The sequence below is a fragment of the Mercenaria mercenaria genome, chromosome 17 (assembly GCF_021730395.1).
Source record: "Mercenaria mercenaria strain notata chromosome 17, MADL_Memer_1, whole genome shotgun sequence".
Lineage (NCBI taxonomy): Eukaryota > Metazoa > Mollusca > Bivalvia > Venerida > Veneridae > Mercenaria > Mercenaria mercenaria.
This window is the reverse complement of record NC_069377.1, coordinates 13,616,270-13,631,834: the sequence shown is the minus strand read 5'-3', so window position 1 is coordinate 13,631,834 and position 15,565 is coordinate 13,616,270. Positions and strand designations below refer to the sequence as shown.

General features: G+C 35.4%; 3 protein-coding genes across 3 annotated transcripts; all 3 read left to right on the top strand.

Moving 5' to 3' along the window:
* The first annotated feature begins 19 nt into the window (after nt 1-19).
* On the top strand, nt 20-1,267 carry LOC128550217 (lim and transglutaminase domain protein ltd-1-like). Its single transcript, XM_053528757.1, has one exon. The coding sequence runs from the start codon at nt 20-22 to the stop codon at nt 1,265-1,267; it is 1,248 nt and encodes a 415-aa protein (XP_053384732.1).
* A 280-nt stretch (nt 1,268-1,547) lies between these two features.
* On the top strand, nt 1,548-4,993 carry LOC123537148 (uncharacterized). The gene is made up of 4 exons (XM_045320725.2): nt 1,548-1,725; nt 2,162-2,424; nt 3,356-3,550; nt 4,675-4,993. Exons 1-4 carry the CDS (start codon nt 1,683-1,685, stop codon nt 4,711-4,713), a joined length of 540 nt encoding a protein of 179 aa, XP_045176660.1. The 5' UTR covers nt 1,548-1,682; the 3' UTR covers nt 4,714-4,993.
* A 1,465-nt stretch (nt 4,994-6,458) lies between these two features.
* LOC123535945 (lim and transglutaminase domain protein ltd-1-like) lies at nt 6,459-15,510 on the top strand. The gene is made up of 5 exons (XM_053528756.1): nt 6,459-6,493; nt 11,900-12,098; nt 12,721-12,990; nt 13,228-13,463; nt 14,781-15,510. The coding sequence occupies exons 1-5, from the start codon at nt 6,459-6,461 to the stop codon at nt 15,508-15,510; spliced, it is 1,470 nt and encodes a 489-aa protein (XP_053384731.1).
* Nucleotides 15,511-15,565: the final 55 nt, after the last annotated feature.

Genomic DNA, 15,565 nt, shown 5'->3' with positions numbered 1-15,565 from the left:
TTATACTAACTTTATCAATATGTTTCTATTCTTTAGGAAAGCTGGCCTTCAGTGTGTGATTATCAAAGGTTATGTTAAAGCAGCCGGCTATGAACCGGGTAACAAAAATGTCCCAGAAGCATCATGGAATGCAGTGCACGTTGAATGTGGCTGGCAACTCGTCCACCCATTCTGGGTTTGCAGAGCTCTATATGGACATAATCTCGACGGCTGGGTAAAGGTTGAAGTGGATGGCACAACAATGTCCAAAAAGGAGAGCGCATCCGCCGGTGTGGTGAGAAATACATTCCAAGAGAGATATTTTATGCCCGACCCAGAGAATTTTATTTACGAATGTTATGCGTCAGATCCACAATGGCAACTAGTAAAACCATCTTCTACTGTCCATTCAAAGGAACATTTTCTAGAAATGCCATACCTTCTGCCTCCCTTCTTTGGGGTTAATTTTGAACTGACCAGCGAGCAAAAATGCATTTTGTATAGTGAAGAAGGCTTCTGCAAGGTAGAATTGAAGGGAAAGCCTGCGAATGCCCACATGATTATGTTGAACTACGAGTTGTTTTTGAAAGACACGGAAAATGACTCCAAAAATGGATTTCAGAAAGAAAAAAACATGTCTCGAATGGTTTTCAATTCAAGAGGAGCAGAAATGTTTGTTTTTGATATACGGTTTCCTGCACGAGGTACCTATAAGCTTGTGATATATGGAGGTCCATACAAATCTCCAGCCCTCCGTCTCTGTGAGTTTAGATTGATCTGTGATAAGGAAATGACAGACCGGAATCTCTTACCGCTGGAATGTAGCAGAATCGGATGGGGCCCTGGACCTGTCTCTGTCGAAGCGGGACTGTTAATCCCATCAAAACTGAGTGGGCTTATCCCAGTCAATCCAAACGAGAAGAAAACCAGCATCAAATTTCAACTCCTCAGAGAAATGAAGCTAACATACCGTGCCCATATATACGGGGAAGTCGGAGGTCAGAGGATAACCTTTGATGACAATATTGAAATAGAGGTGACACAACTTCAGCAGCTACACATATCTGCGGCTATACCAACAGAGGGAGAATTTGGTTTGTCCATACATCGAGTGACTACAGGCAATCAACAGGAGAGAAATATTTGCAACTATCTCTTGTCAACTTTAGCTTACAAAACGGTCAAGGTAAGGTATTTTATACAATCAAAATCTTTAGATATCGGTGAACGGGAGTGTAAGCCCTTGACAGACTTCTTTCGTTTTGACTCCTCGGTATGTACACTGTAAATTTTGTATTTTGATAAAAATGTCCCCATGATAAAGGCATCAAAATATTTAATTGCTCTTTTTAAGATCCTGGCTTACAGTTTATTTTTATCATGTTATGTTGAACAGACCCTTCTTCCAATATCTCCTTCCATTTAACACAATTCTTCTGACAAACGTGTAATCTAGGTTTTTCAATGTGTCATTCAGTCGAATAGATTATCTTTTATTTAACTTTATTTTGTTTGATGCGTTTTATTTATAGTAGATATTGATCATCTTTTCATAGGCAGATGTCAAAAATGCTAAAAAGAAATTAGACGACTGTATTTCTGAGAATGTTGACCCAAGACAATGGAAGAAAAAAATAAGCGATACAGAGCAATGTTTAGACAAATGTTTGAAGCTCAAAATACCTTCAAATGATGAAGACATTATGGCTGCAAAGACTGTTCTAGATTTTCTTAGATGTAAAGACAGTGAGTATTTCATAAATGTGAAACCTTGACAATCTACTAAATCCGTAAAGTTACATATTCTCCGTATGTCAATTCGACCATGTCTAATTAGTACGGACAGCTATGAGCTACGTAACAGCCAAAGATCGTCGAAGATGGCTGAAGATTGCCGAAATAGCATACATCGGCCTTATATGAATAGTATATATTATAAGAATTCAATCATAATATCACTCAAAACAGTCTATGGAGGAGGGTAGTAAGCATTATGAATTATCAAAAAAAGTTTTGTGAATATATAACACCAACATTTGTATAACATCCTTTTAAAGCCTCCTTTAAAAAGGAACAATCGTGATTTTAGTGATGCAACAATTTGTCATTTGTCACATCAGATGCAATAATGTGGTAAAGCCGATGTATCAGTGGCATACGCTTTTGCGAATATTTTTTTCAGAACTTCGAGATTGTAAACTGAGAAGACACTTAGGGGTAACAATAAAAACCTTAGATCTTGTCAGTCGCTATAGAAACAAAATTGCTGTTACAAAAGAGATTGAAACTGTCAGAAAATTGAAAGAAGAGCTGACTGCACTTAGAGGCTCAGCATTGGAAAAAGCTCACAGAGATGTGCTGGCTTTGCACCATCCACCTGTGGAAGTAGAGGACGTGTTTAAATCCTTGCTAGTGCTGTTGGGGGAATCCGATGTCGCTGATTTGGTAACAATACTTATTCTAATAACTATAGACAACCATACGTACTCTCTGGTCTGACTGTAGTGATATAAATTATTAGTGTTGTCATATTTCCTGGTCCTTTGGGATCATGGAGTCCATTCAATATCTTTATAATAGAGTTCCTTTAAGCCGGTGCTAGGGGGGCGAGAGGGGTGTTGCATTTTCCATTACCTCTCGTGAACACACTAAATCAAACCGAGTCTACTATTATTTTGCTTGGTGGCATTCTATGCTTCCAAAGGATCTTCATATAGGTTTTAATAGTATTTTTTTTTTCTGAAATATTGTACAATACATTATTTTTGATGAAATAAAGTTTAACCGCAGTTGCATGAAAAATAAGTTAAACCTTATTACACGTTACTGTATTTTGGCTTTGACATGTAAAGTTTCATATCGGATTTGAACCATTCTTCAAGAGTTGATATGATTGTAAGAAGATCACTGAATATCTGCATTACCATACAATGGAAACGACAAAATGTATTATTATTAAATCTATATTTAAAGTCCTTTCCATTGGTCTAGATGTAGTCACATGATCAATGATAAAAAGTCGTATTGACTCGAAGGCTGAGCCAAAAACACGTATTGACCTCCAGCTGTGATGTCATCACGGTTTGACGTCAAAACAATGCGACGTACACAATTTACCACGAAAAATGACCAAAAGCTCAGATATTTGTATAGAATGTTTATACTTATAAGTAGGCTGGATTTAATAATAAAACAATTGTTGCCTTTTAGGTTCGGTCGATATCGGTCGATATTGCTTTTATCAGGTCGATAAATCCACATATCGAACTTACCAAAAGGTGTAATTGTATAATATTAACCATAAACTGCTATTAGAAATTATTAATTGTGTAACGTATTTTCAGAATATTTCATAAATTCACTTTTCTGTCACCAGGAATGGGCTTCAGTTCAAAAACGTCTTAAAGAACTCGCGGAAAGGGAATCTGTGCTGAACAGAATGAAAATGATACAAAAGAAGGAAATAAACAAACAAAAGAAACAAAGAGTGATGGAGATCCTTGGAAAATATAATGGCAACCAAAACCGCATTAGAGAAGCCAGCAGTGATGCATATAGATTTTATGCGTGGGTAAGTGTGATCACATAATTGTATGTATATGTATGTGTGGGTATGCGTTGATGGATAGTTTTATGTATATGTATGTTTGGTAATGCATCGGTAGATATTGAATTTAATTCATATTTGGTATGAATATAAACTATAGGTCATATTCAACTTAAGTTGCGATTCACCATCTTTTTGGTGGAGTTGTTGCCCGTTTTCGTCTTAAAATTTATAAAGAGGTCTATCATTTCGTACAAAAAGGAGATGTCCCGGTGGTATTATTTAGTCTGCCGTGTGGCTGACAGTTCCAGTTTGCTTCAGCTGTAATTTTATGTGTTGCTAGCACTGAGTCTTAAAATTACTTTTAGTTACATCCAAATGGTATCAGTTTAATAAAGAACTATCATAATGATTTATGTTCTAGTTCCAACTCTCAGTTAATATCATAACACAAGAACAAAAAGTACCGCCTCCAAAGTCTATCGAGTCTGCTTTTTGTTTTGCTTGCTTGCATTCTATGCTTCCAAAGGATTTTACTAATAACATACTGAAATTTTCACGAAATCGAATGATGCAATGATATCATTTTGTTTGTTTAACGGCCTTAACCCAGTTTTAAAAATTAACTAAAATAACATAATTATTTAGAATTTACAAACAAGCGAATTCCGTTATAAGGCAGAATGATAATGACAGAAAACAGAAGAATTTTCTATATCGTATCTTTGAAACAAATTCAAATTTGGTTTGATAGTTGACCAATAATCAAATGAAAGACAGTAGTTGCTCTACATGTCTGTACTCTTCTAGAAAACGATATTTGCTCGTTTTATAGAAGAAAAAAAGCAATATTAATTTTATGAGTATTTTTGTGACGTTTTAAAATTGGTAGAAGTCGTAAATGAATGAAATGATGTCTCTGTACCATTTGATTTTATCAAAATTGTAATACTATATTTGTCTTAACGTTTGAGTAATTTATAAAAACGAACTTAATTATTGGGATTATGTAAGTGTGTATGTCGTGTGTGCTTAAGCTTATACTAATTTGTTTTAGCTCGAGTGTGCTTTAGAAGGATTTCGATTAAATTGCTACCACTTGATTTATATACTTTATATTTTTATGTCTCTTTTTTATTTAATTTCAGATACTAAATGTCATTAAAGAGCAAGGGGCAAGCCTGTAACTGGCAAATTCATGAAAAAAATAGTTTACTTGATTTCTTAGAAATATGTATATAGCATAGACATGTTGCGTTTCAACAAACAAGAGACGATTATGTGTATAACTTGTTTCAGTACTAAGTGTAAAATCATCATTGACTCTGTTATGTTATAATTGCATGTGATTTTATATTTTATGTATGAAGGTAAACGGAATTTCCCTTAATATGGACCTTATGAAAAGAGCAAACTGTCGAAATGATAAGGTATGACTAAGCAAGGGGATTTATGTCACGAAATATTTTATATTAATTGCGGATGAGCTGAATAAGCAACGCCGTTGTCTGCCTCGGTATTCGCAATATTGGACATTCCTGCTCCAGATGATCTTTCAATGTTCATTTTTTTAAACAGATAGCAATTAATGTACAAAAAATGTATCAAGACGTCGATAATGATAAACCAGTACTGTTTAATTAAATATTTTAATGTGAATCGTGTAAAATATTGCTTAATACTTCTTATTTTGCACTTAACTAACGCTTTTGGGATTTTTCTGCATTATCTTATTGATTAAGAGTGTTTTGTAGATAGAAAGTTCCATAAATACACAGAACCACAGTAAATTGCAATTCCTGACTTATGAAAGTATTTTCTAAATTTCGGGTATAATTCAACAAATCTGAAGGCGTGCAGCTTTTACCAGCGGGTGGTGGGGCTCAAGATAATGTTGTTTTTTTTGTACACAATAAAAAGCAACATTTTGAAAATTCTCAAAGAAGAGGCAGATATTTTGAAGATTTGCAAAGTTATATTTATTTTCTTACGACTTTTGTTTCGTATTTAGGATGTTTCATTTCAACATTACTTCGTAAGTCTTGACTGACTTCCACTTGAATAATTAGTCATCTTTTTTAAATAACTTATTTAGTAAATTTTCATTCTTGGTTAATGTTATCAGAGCCATGTTGAAAAGCTATACTCGTTTATTTTTGAGATTAATTATGAACTGTGTCTTGCCATTAAAGCCTATAAACGTTTTATGTCACCTCAAGATCGCTTAACTGCCCAGTTAATACTAGTAATGCATGTAATAGGGTCGAGAGCCAACCGTTTAGTTTATTTGAAAAAAAAATGGCAATAACAAATCTATCTATCTATCTATCTATCTATCTATCTGGTAAATCCACTCATTCTTGATCCGCTTCTGATCACAGGCTCCGTGACATGATATGATAAAGGGGGAAATTTCTTTTAAATGTTTTAAATGAAATTTGAGAAGTCATATGGAATAAAATGTAAAAAATTACACATATAAACAATATGTAAAGAGACAAGGGGATAACATGGTGAATTTCAATTTTGACCCCCTACGTTCTTGTATCCCGTGCTACCGTGCACTCATAACCACTGAATTACACGAGCAAAGATTGATATAAACATAAAGTGTATACTTTTTTCACCTTAAAATGTATCACAAGGTTGTAAATTATAATTTTCTCGGCCGTGTTTCAACCTGTATACATTAACACTGTCATGGCCAGGCGTAAACTGCAATAAATTGCCGCGGTAGAATTCGGTGAAACAAGTTATGATTCATAAGAATGTTAATAAATACACTATCGGCAAACATTTATACACCTATGAAAGCTCTATCGGAGAAGAATACGTGTATTTCGTCTTTATCACTCAACGTTCCTGCATTGTCCGCCATGTTGATATCTCATAACAAACGTCTAACTGTTGGTGAAACCTGTATTCCGATTGGATGACTGATTATTCCCCTACATTGTTGTACAACAGGTAAGAATACATGGTACCAGTAATATCTAAACGGTGGTTTGCCGCTATCATTTCAGGCTGACAATTGGTAATTAGCTTAGAAATTGAAATTCTCATCATAATTTACTCCTTTAAGTTGAAATAATGATAGTTAATTGGTAAGAAACAACTTTCACTGGAGCAGTAGTAATGGAACATGTTAAAATAGTCCGATAGTTTGATTTAACACAGGCAAAACAGCAGACTAATTAGCACTAACTTAGCATTTTAGCCATAGGACATTGACAATGTTATTGTTATATTTGCTGGATTGATGTTTATGTCATTTATATACCAAAAATGATTCTACCATGAACTCATAAGTATCTCTTGGTGCTCAAGCTTTAACGAAAAAAAGTCACTGAGTCTTAAATAGCCATTTCAAAGACAGTGTGACTGTAACTTATACAACTAGTACTTCTGGTTACTAATATATGTGTTAGGGATTCACATGAAGGGAATTATTAAATTTACACTGTCCTGTAACATGGTAATGGATGAGGTTAGGTGTAGACCAAGTTTAAGCTCCCCAGTCTTGTTCTGTCATTGCCACTGACCGTTCTAAAGCGGTACCAAGACATGTTCTTCTTTATGTTTATATTATTCTTGTATTGTTGTTGTTTTTTGTTGTTGTTTTTTGTTATTTTTTGTAATTCTGTTTCCATTTTTTGTGTTTGTGTATGCCCCTCCTTGTGCATGAATGTATAAATACACAATACATTGTTTGTTAATATGTAGTGTGCTGTTTGCAGCTGTGTTGTTTGAATGTGACTTTTCATGTCTGACATGTCATCCATTTTTAATTAATAATTTAATACCAAAATATAAAGTAATTACTTTTTGCATCCTTTTAAAGGCCAGTTTGCTCCCTTAGCACTGTATTTTTCCACCATCACGCATTTTTCATTCCTGCAAAATCTCTGTGAAACCAGCAATTGCATTTATCATACTGTATCCAATCATCATTCTCGTGATCAAACAGGCACACCTTACATAAAAACACTTATTATGCACTTCTTCCTGGGGTCTTCTTCAACCATAAAATGACGAAGATGACATCATAATATTTATGACTATAGCTGTGTCGGTATGACATTTACCCCCAACGCACTTCCCTACGTGAAAAAAATGTCATCCCGATATTATCCTTACACCTACAAAGAAAACCATTTCATTATCATGCCAAACTTAAAAGTACTAGTATTTAAATAGATATGAAATAAGCGATAATTATCACGTCGAAGTATTCACGATGCGCGCCTTTGAGGGCGAGTGACACGGTCGGTCAAAGACCTACTTACAAAGTAATTAGTGTTAACTACCTGTAAGTATACATATAACAAGATAAAAACAAGGATGAATATCCAACAAGGAAAGCCACGTTCATAAAACCAAGCCTCCCCAAACGTAAACCCAGCACGCGGACTGTATTATTATTATTATAACAGATTTATATAGCGCCCTTTTCATGATCAATTTCACGTTCAAAGGCGCTTTACATAGTTCAAATGTAGCCACACAGGGCGCATAATTCATCCTCTACTAGTACAGACACAGAGCGATCTGACCAGACGGACAAAGTGAGATAAAGACCCCACGACAGAGAGATCAGAAATCAGATACAGGCTTGTCCGGCTAATTTAGCCTAGCTCGTTGCGAATAGACAGCCTGGTTCTTTAACGTGACCGGTACACCTAGTTGGGTGGGAAACACTGAAAAGCGTTTCTGAAAGTTCCCGAGTAGCTGCCGGGGATCGAACCCCCGACCTCAGTATTGGAACGTTTTAATGAAGAAAAATCATAGTTATCAAACATGTTATCGTTTGAGTTATGGTGCGGGCTTTATACTTACTCTGTACTCATCCTCAATGGTAACGTGATTCCCGCCGAAACGCGAGGACGAGCCGATTTTATTAACAATTCATAAAGCTTGTACATTACTTGACAAGTGAATATTAGTACAATGTATTTGTTTCAATTTTACAATCCAGTAAGTATATAGCAATATAGCTCTGTCGGGTACAATGCAAGAAACAACTGGATATAAGCAAATCGTTTTGTGAGTTCGAATACTGATAAGGATTTTTATTCAGATTTTTTTTATTTGTTTTTTTATTTTTTATTTTTATTTTTATTTTGTTTGTTGGTTGGTTGGTTGGTTGGTTGGTTTGTTTTTCCTATTCGTTTTCATTTTGTTCCCATATTTTCGTTTCTTTCTTTGATGGTTCGTATGTGCAAATATATCCTTATATAACATAATATTATGTTCATTATTCGCTTAAGTGCATGCATTTATTAATATTATCTTTGATATAAATCGTTCTTACCTGCTATATCATGCTATCACCGAGCACATGTAGCAATCTAATCTTTTATGCAAAAAATGATATAAAAATTAAATGTCGATATGTCGATGCTGAGATTCGAACCCACACGGCAAAAGATCTGTAAAACATGGACAGTATGCTTTTCCTCTAAGCTAATTTGTAATTGGTACTAAAACTAGAAACATTTAGGTTTTAACATGTTAGAAAAATGTTGAATTATCTATGTTCCATTCTAATTATATTTATAGTAATGTTTGTAAACATCAAGTCATCGTTTGGGCATGGTATTGATAAACTTTGATAATGTGCAGTTGAGTCCAATAAGTCCAGGGATGTTCAAAGATAATCCGTCATAAAATTATCTTGGGGCTATATTGCAAAGTAATTATTAGTTATCAGTTACCTGTACTCGAAAATAAACGGTGTCGATTGTATTGAGGTCAACTGTCACACTATCAAAAGTTATTTATACTGTAAATGGAAAGCCATAAATGCAATAAATAAATCTTATCTTATCAATCGTATGGTAAAATGTTAATTCAGCCTGAATATTTAGGGAACAGATTCAACATTTTTTTTTCAAGCAATACACGTGAACAGATTGATATATTGCCACTGATGTTTGGAAAAAGTTTACTTATACTATAAGATTCTTTCACTGATTGTATGATACAGCTCGAGAGTGACTGTTTAGGCGGTAACGAGGCTTGGCCGAGTTACCTTTTAAACAGTAACCCGAGAAACGGATATTTCCATCTGCATCCTACAGCCAGTGATAAATTCTTTTTTCTTGCATGCCATTTTTAAGAAACAATAGTAAAGATAAAATCAAAGGAACGACTTTCTTTACAGCACTCTTTTTTTACAGTAGCGTGTTTAAACAAAGCGCGGGGGAATAACGTCCGTAATCAGAAAAAACGTCACGACTTTTCGGACAAATAACGATGTCTAGTTTCGATTTTGTTTTATCAGTTGCAACGTAACGTAAGGTAATTTCCATAAGATAACGTTTCATTTTCTAATTGTGAAAGATACTATGACGAACAAAGGGGAACTGCCAAGGAATTTGAAATTTATCTCATTTTATATAACAGAATATAAATTACTGCATAAATTTTCTAAAAAGATGTAGTTCCTTATACGTAATTTAAAGCACGAGAGTCATCTTACACCCTACCCCGGGGTGTAACATGGAGTTTTCCAGCACCAGTGAAATCACCGGAAAACCCCGTCTGGTATGCGAGAATTATATTTTAAGTCGGTTGTAAAGCAGGTTACACAACTTATATCAATCACTATCGACACCTTATTCCTGATGGAATCCATCGCCACGAGGGTAAGAGAGTAGAGAAGTCGGTTTCCGTTTAAATGCTGGGAGCAAGGGAGCTACTGGTAGCATTTTTCACGTCTTTGGTATGACACGGCCGGGGATCGAACCCATGACCTCTCGCACTTGAAGAGGAAGCTCTACCACAAGGCTATCGAGGCGGTGAAAAACTTGTATGATAAGATATATTGCTATCTTTCCTGCCTTCAAATGTTCTTTCAAGCTACCATATAAAAACCTTGTATTATCAAATAGATACTTTTTGTCCAAGAATGATGGCCAGTAACTTATTGCAACATGATATAGCGGGGTCTAACCTACTGAGAGAATTCTCAAAGATTCAAAAATGACAACAAAAAAATAGTAAACGTAGTCAACAATTTGAAAACTGAAATATTTGCAAGTCTGTTTTTAAAAATATTCTGACCCAGAAAGATTTTTTTCGGTCTTTAGCTTAATAGCTTGGTTTTACGTTCCCTATTGGCAGATGACTTTAAAATATAATGGGCGTATATTTATAAGAGTTTTATTCGACTTCCTTGTTCGTTCTCTAAATCAATAATTTATTGAAAATAAATATTCGATGTACGGTTGAAAGAAAGGTAAATAAATAAAGTCTGTCTTTAAGCCACTGGATGTAAAGAGAAGGTATGTTGGTACATTTTGTTAGTGATTTATAGGATAGTTTTTAATAAATAAATTAATTAATTCAGAAAATATGTTCCACTATTGTCTTGGTATTTTTATATTATGATTTATTTTGCTCGTCGTTGTCGGGTTTCCAGCTTTGACGGTGGAGGAAGACCCCAGGTGCCTCTTCGTGCATTATTTCATCACGGGCGGGCACCTGGGTAGAACACCGAACATGATTCTGGATGGCTTCCTCAGTTGAATAATTCAACGCCCCGACTGAGGAACCCACATTGGTGAGGGGCAAGTGATTTGAAGTCAGCAACCTTAACCAATCGGCCATGGAAGCCCCCCCCCCCCCCCTCCCCCACCCCCATATATTAACGTTTATACGTTAATCCGAGTTAAGAATTGTAAATACTAGAAACACTAGTAAATCATGCTTGATTACAGATGAACGTAATACAAACAACAATCTCACACTCACATGATCTTATTAGATGAATACAGAAAATAAAGGAAAAATAGAAAAAAAATCCTTTTCTATATGCCACAATAACATAGGTATTTAAAGATTAATTTCTTGCCAAAAAATCATTCGCTTTGCTGTGTAGGGGTGTTATAATAATTCGACCCTTACCAAAGTGGGTCCAAAATCTCGCAAGAAATGTATACTTCTTTCATGCAAAGAAAAGAACCGTTTAAGCGATTTCCAGAAAATTGATTGTACTATTAAAACGAACTGTCTGTGTAGGACTACATCCAGAGGGGTACCTAAAATATAAAAAACACTTAAATTGTATCGGTAATAACGTAAGTATCGTACAAGAGCAAACACGTCTATGCATCTGGGTCTTTGAAAAAGGAAGTAGTTTGTTTGCGGATTTGTGATACTAGTATGTATTTACTATCTATTTTTGATATTTGCATTATTTCACAAAAGATATTAAATGATTTATGGATATTCTACACTTCATATGGTACTCAAACTGAATACGAAATGCATGAAGTATGAGAGTAAGTTTGATATTGATAGAGACTTTATATAATTTGTTTAAGATCACTTTATATTTATCTGTTTTTACAAAAGACTGTTTTTCATCAGAATACATAACGGACTGGCAATGGGATGTGGGGGCTCAACTCCCGTCACGGTTAAATCACCACCGCCAAGAACACCTACTCCACCTGAACCAAAACCAAGAACCCCGACACCGACGCCACCTCCTCCTCCACCCAGAGAGAAAACTGCAGATTTTGCCTCGGACTGTATTGATATACAGATAGACAAAGGAAAAGATGAGGTAGGGCATGCGTCACAATATGTCTACAATAAATTTCAGAACTGTAAATTTGCAGTACTGATTATTATCGCTGCATGTTTACCATATTTGTATATCCTAACACACTATGTTAGGAATTGATATCTATTTAGTATTCAATACTATTCATTTCCATAAGCAAACATATGCACCTACACGTTTTCATCCAGTCTTGATAATTTTCTGTTGAGAGGAGACAGTTACATTCTAGATTTCGTAATATTCGCGCTCGTGTGTATGAGTGTGTGCGTGTGGGTGTGTGTGTGTGTGTGTGTGTGTGTGTGCGTGCGTGCGTGCGCGCGAGTGTGTATGTATGTACGTGCGCGTGCGCATGCGTGTGTGTATATGTATGTGAGAAAGCGTTCGTGCGTGCGAGTGTGCGTGCATGTATTTCAATATTCACTAATATTCTCGACCAGGGCGGCAAGCATGTTAAAACGTTAGCAAATCATAAAAGTACATTATCTCTGAAATAAAAAACAATTATAAAGATTTCGCGCTTAGTATGGTGTCTATCAAACTGCGTAAAAAGCGACGCGAAATGTATCCAATATACAGTATTTCGTAAAGAAAATTATCATTTTCATTTGTTTGTTTACTTTAGAACGAAATACAAGCTAAGGAAGATGGGTATCCTGAGCCAACACCATCAGATCAGGTGGACGGAGGCATTAAACCCAAAGACAAATGGTTTGAAGATGAAGATTTCAACAATGCTAGCGATGATGCTGATATATTCAAAACAGAAATTGCCGTCGACGACGATGACATTAATATAGACACTTTGTCCGATACAGCAAGTTATATCTCAAATCCTACAAGAAGCGCAAAGCCCAATCTCCTGTTTGATGACGTTGACAACCATGCAATATTAGTATGTATATTTGGATAAATTGTACAATGGATATTTTAACATTAACAGGTGGTGGTCAAAGTGTCAAAATATACACACAAGTTTATGTCATTGTAAACATACATATATTTCTTTTCCATTTTGGTCAACATCTGGCCAGTCACTAACAGTCAGCTGTTCGAAATATTTGACGGTTTTAGACTTTCAAAGTTAAACCTGTTTGCCTATATCTGGTTTAAAGTTTTGTTCTTTCCACAGGCAAGTCCTACGCTTCTGAATTCTTTCAAGGATCTTGTTCAGTATCTCAAGAAACCATTCGAAAATGACAGATATAAAAATATGAAAACTGCCAGAGCTATTGTAGCATGGATGAGCAATCGACCGATGGATGGTGTGGACTATGGTGTAGCAACAACTGATACACCACGCGGTCTTATGCAGTATCTCAAAGAGAATAGGATGACATACACAACGTGTTACACTATAGTGTGCAGGTAGGCCAGACAGACACTTGTCACTTAGATTCATGCGTTTTTAATCTTTAATTTATTCTAATTTATTTTTGGTCGATTGTGAGGCAATTTTTTCAATTTATTTTAATTACACTCGACACCTCATTCCTGATAGAATCCATTGCCACGAGGGTCAATCAGTTCCCCTTTTTATGCCGAGTACCAAGCAAGGGAATTACCGGTACCATTTTTCGCGCCGTGTGTGACGCGACCGGGGATCGAACCCTCGACCCGCACTCGACGCTCTACTACTAGGCTATCGAGGCTGTTGGATTTAGAAATAATATCAACTTTTAGCCTAATGAAAAGAATAAAAACAATTATCATTTAACTATAATATTTTATGAATCTTATATATCAGTATATATTTTTGTTATGGCGTTGTTTTCTTCAAAAAGAAAAACATGTTCGTAGTAAAAAAAAACTGTGTGGATTTATTATCAGTAAATGGTCGTTACTTTGTATTTAACATTGTTTAAGTATTTATTTATTACAAACCTTTATTGTTTTATTCCACTTAATTTGAAACATTTAGTTTACATTGATTTAAGAAAGCGAAACCCCTGACCACATGTCAGGTAAAATAGATACTTTATATATGAAGATACACAAAGATACATTAGTTCGTTCGATACCACATAAGTATTAACCCAATTAGAAATATTATTTAATGTTTATCATAGTAATAGTAATACTATACTATATATGTTATAGTGAGTATATCAGGAGAAATATTTCGCATTTTGTTATACAGACACAAAATAGGAAAATGGCGAGAAAACAAATGTTGGCGGATTCAAAATATTCCTCAGGTTTTGTTTTGCTCTGTAGAGCTATTTTCCTTATTTTCTTTGCAATGTTTTCCTGAAATCACATGACAGATTTATGCTTTACAAGTAAGAAGCATTTTCATAATGAAGTGAGAGTATGACAAAATTTGTCATGGATACTTAGATCATACACCACCACCACAATTTGGGGTCTCATTTGTTAGCTGATTTTGCAGTTTGTGTGTTTGACTGAAAATATTTGTCTTGCATTTAACATGAGCCCCATCTTTCTTTTGATTTTTATTCAGCACTAACAATAATCTAAAAGGGGTGCTGCAGCCGTTGGAAATATGTCAATCTTATATAGACTATCCCATTAAATTTGTTTTTGATTTCACTCCATTTTAGGAACAAGCTTCCTTTGTATTGTGTTTTATTGGTTGTACATAAATGTTTATACCATTAAATAGTGCGTCTAGCTGTTATAGATGTCTTATTCTAATTTTCTAAATATGTTTCTATTCTTTAGGAAAGCTGGCCATCAGTGTGCGATTATCAAAGGTTATGTTAAAGCAGCCGGCTATGAACCGGGTAACAAAAATGTCCCAGAAGCATCATGGAATGCAGTGCACGTTGAATGTGGCTGGCAACTCGTCCATCCATTCTGGGTTTGCCGTGCATTATATGGACATAATCTCGGCGGCTGGGTTAAAGTTGAAGAAGATGGCACAACAATGTCCAAAAAGGAGAGCGCTTCCGCCGGCGTGGTGAGAAATACATTCCAAGAGAGATATTTTATGCCCGACCCAGAGAATTTCATTTACGAATGTTATGCGTCAGATCCACAGTGGCAACTAGTAAAATCATCTTCTACTGTCCATTCAAAGGAACATTTTCTAGAAATGCCATACCTTCTGCCTCCCTTCTTTGGAGTTAATTTTGAACTAACCATCGATCCAAAATGCATTTTGTATAGTAAAGAAGGCTTCTGCAGGATAGATTTGAAGGGAAAGCCTGCGAATGCCCACATGATTATGTTAAGCTACGAGTTGTTTTTTAAAGACACGGAAAATGACTCCAAAAATGGATTTCAGAAAGAAGAAAACATGTCTCGAATGGTATTCAATTCAAGAGCAGCAGAAATGTTTGTTTTTGATATACGGTTTCCTGCACGAGGTACCTATAAGCTTGTGATATATGGAGGTCCATACAAATCTCCAGCCCTCCGTCTCTGTGAGTTTAGATTGATCTGTGATTAGGAACTGACAGGTCGGAATCTCTTACCGCTGGAATGTAGCAGAATTGGATAGGGCC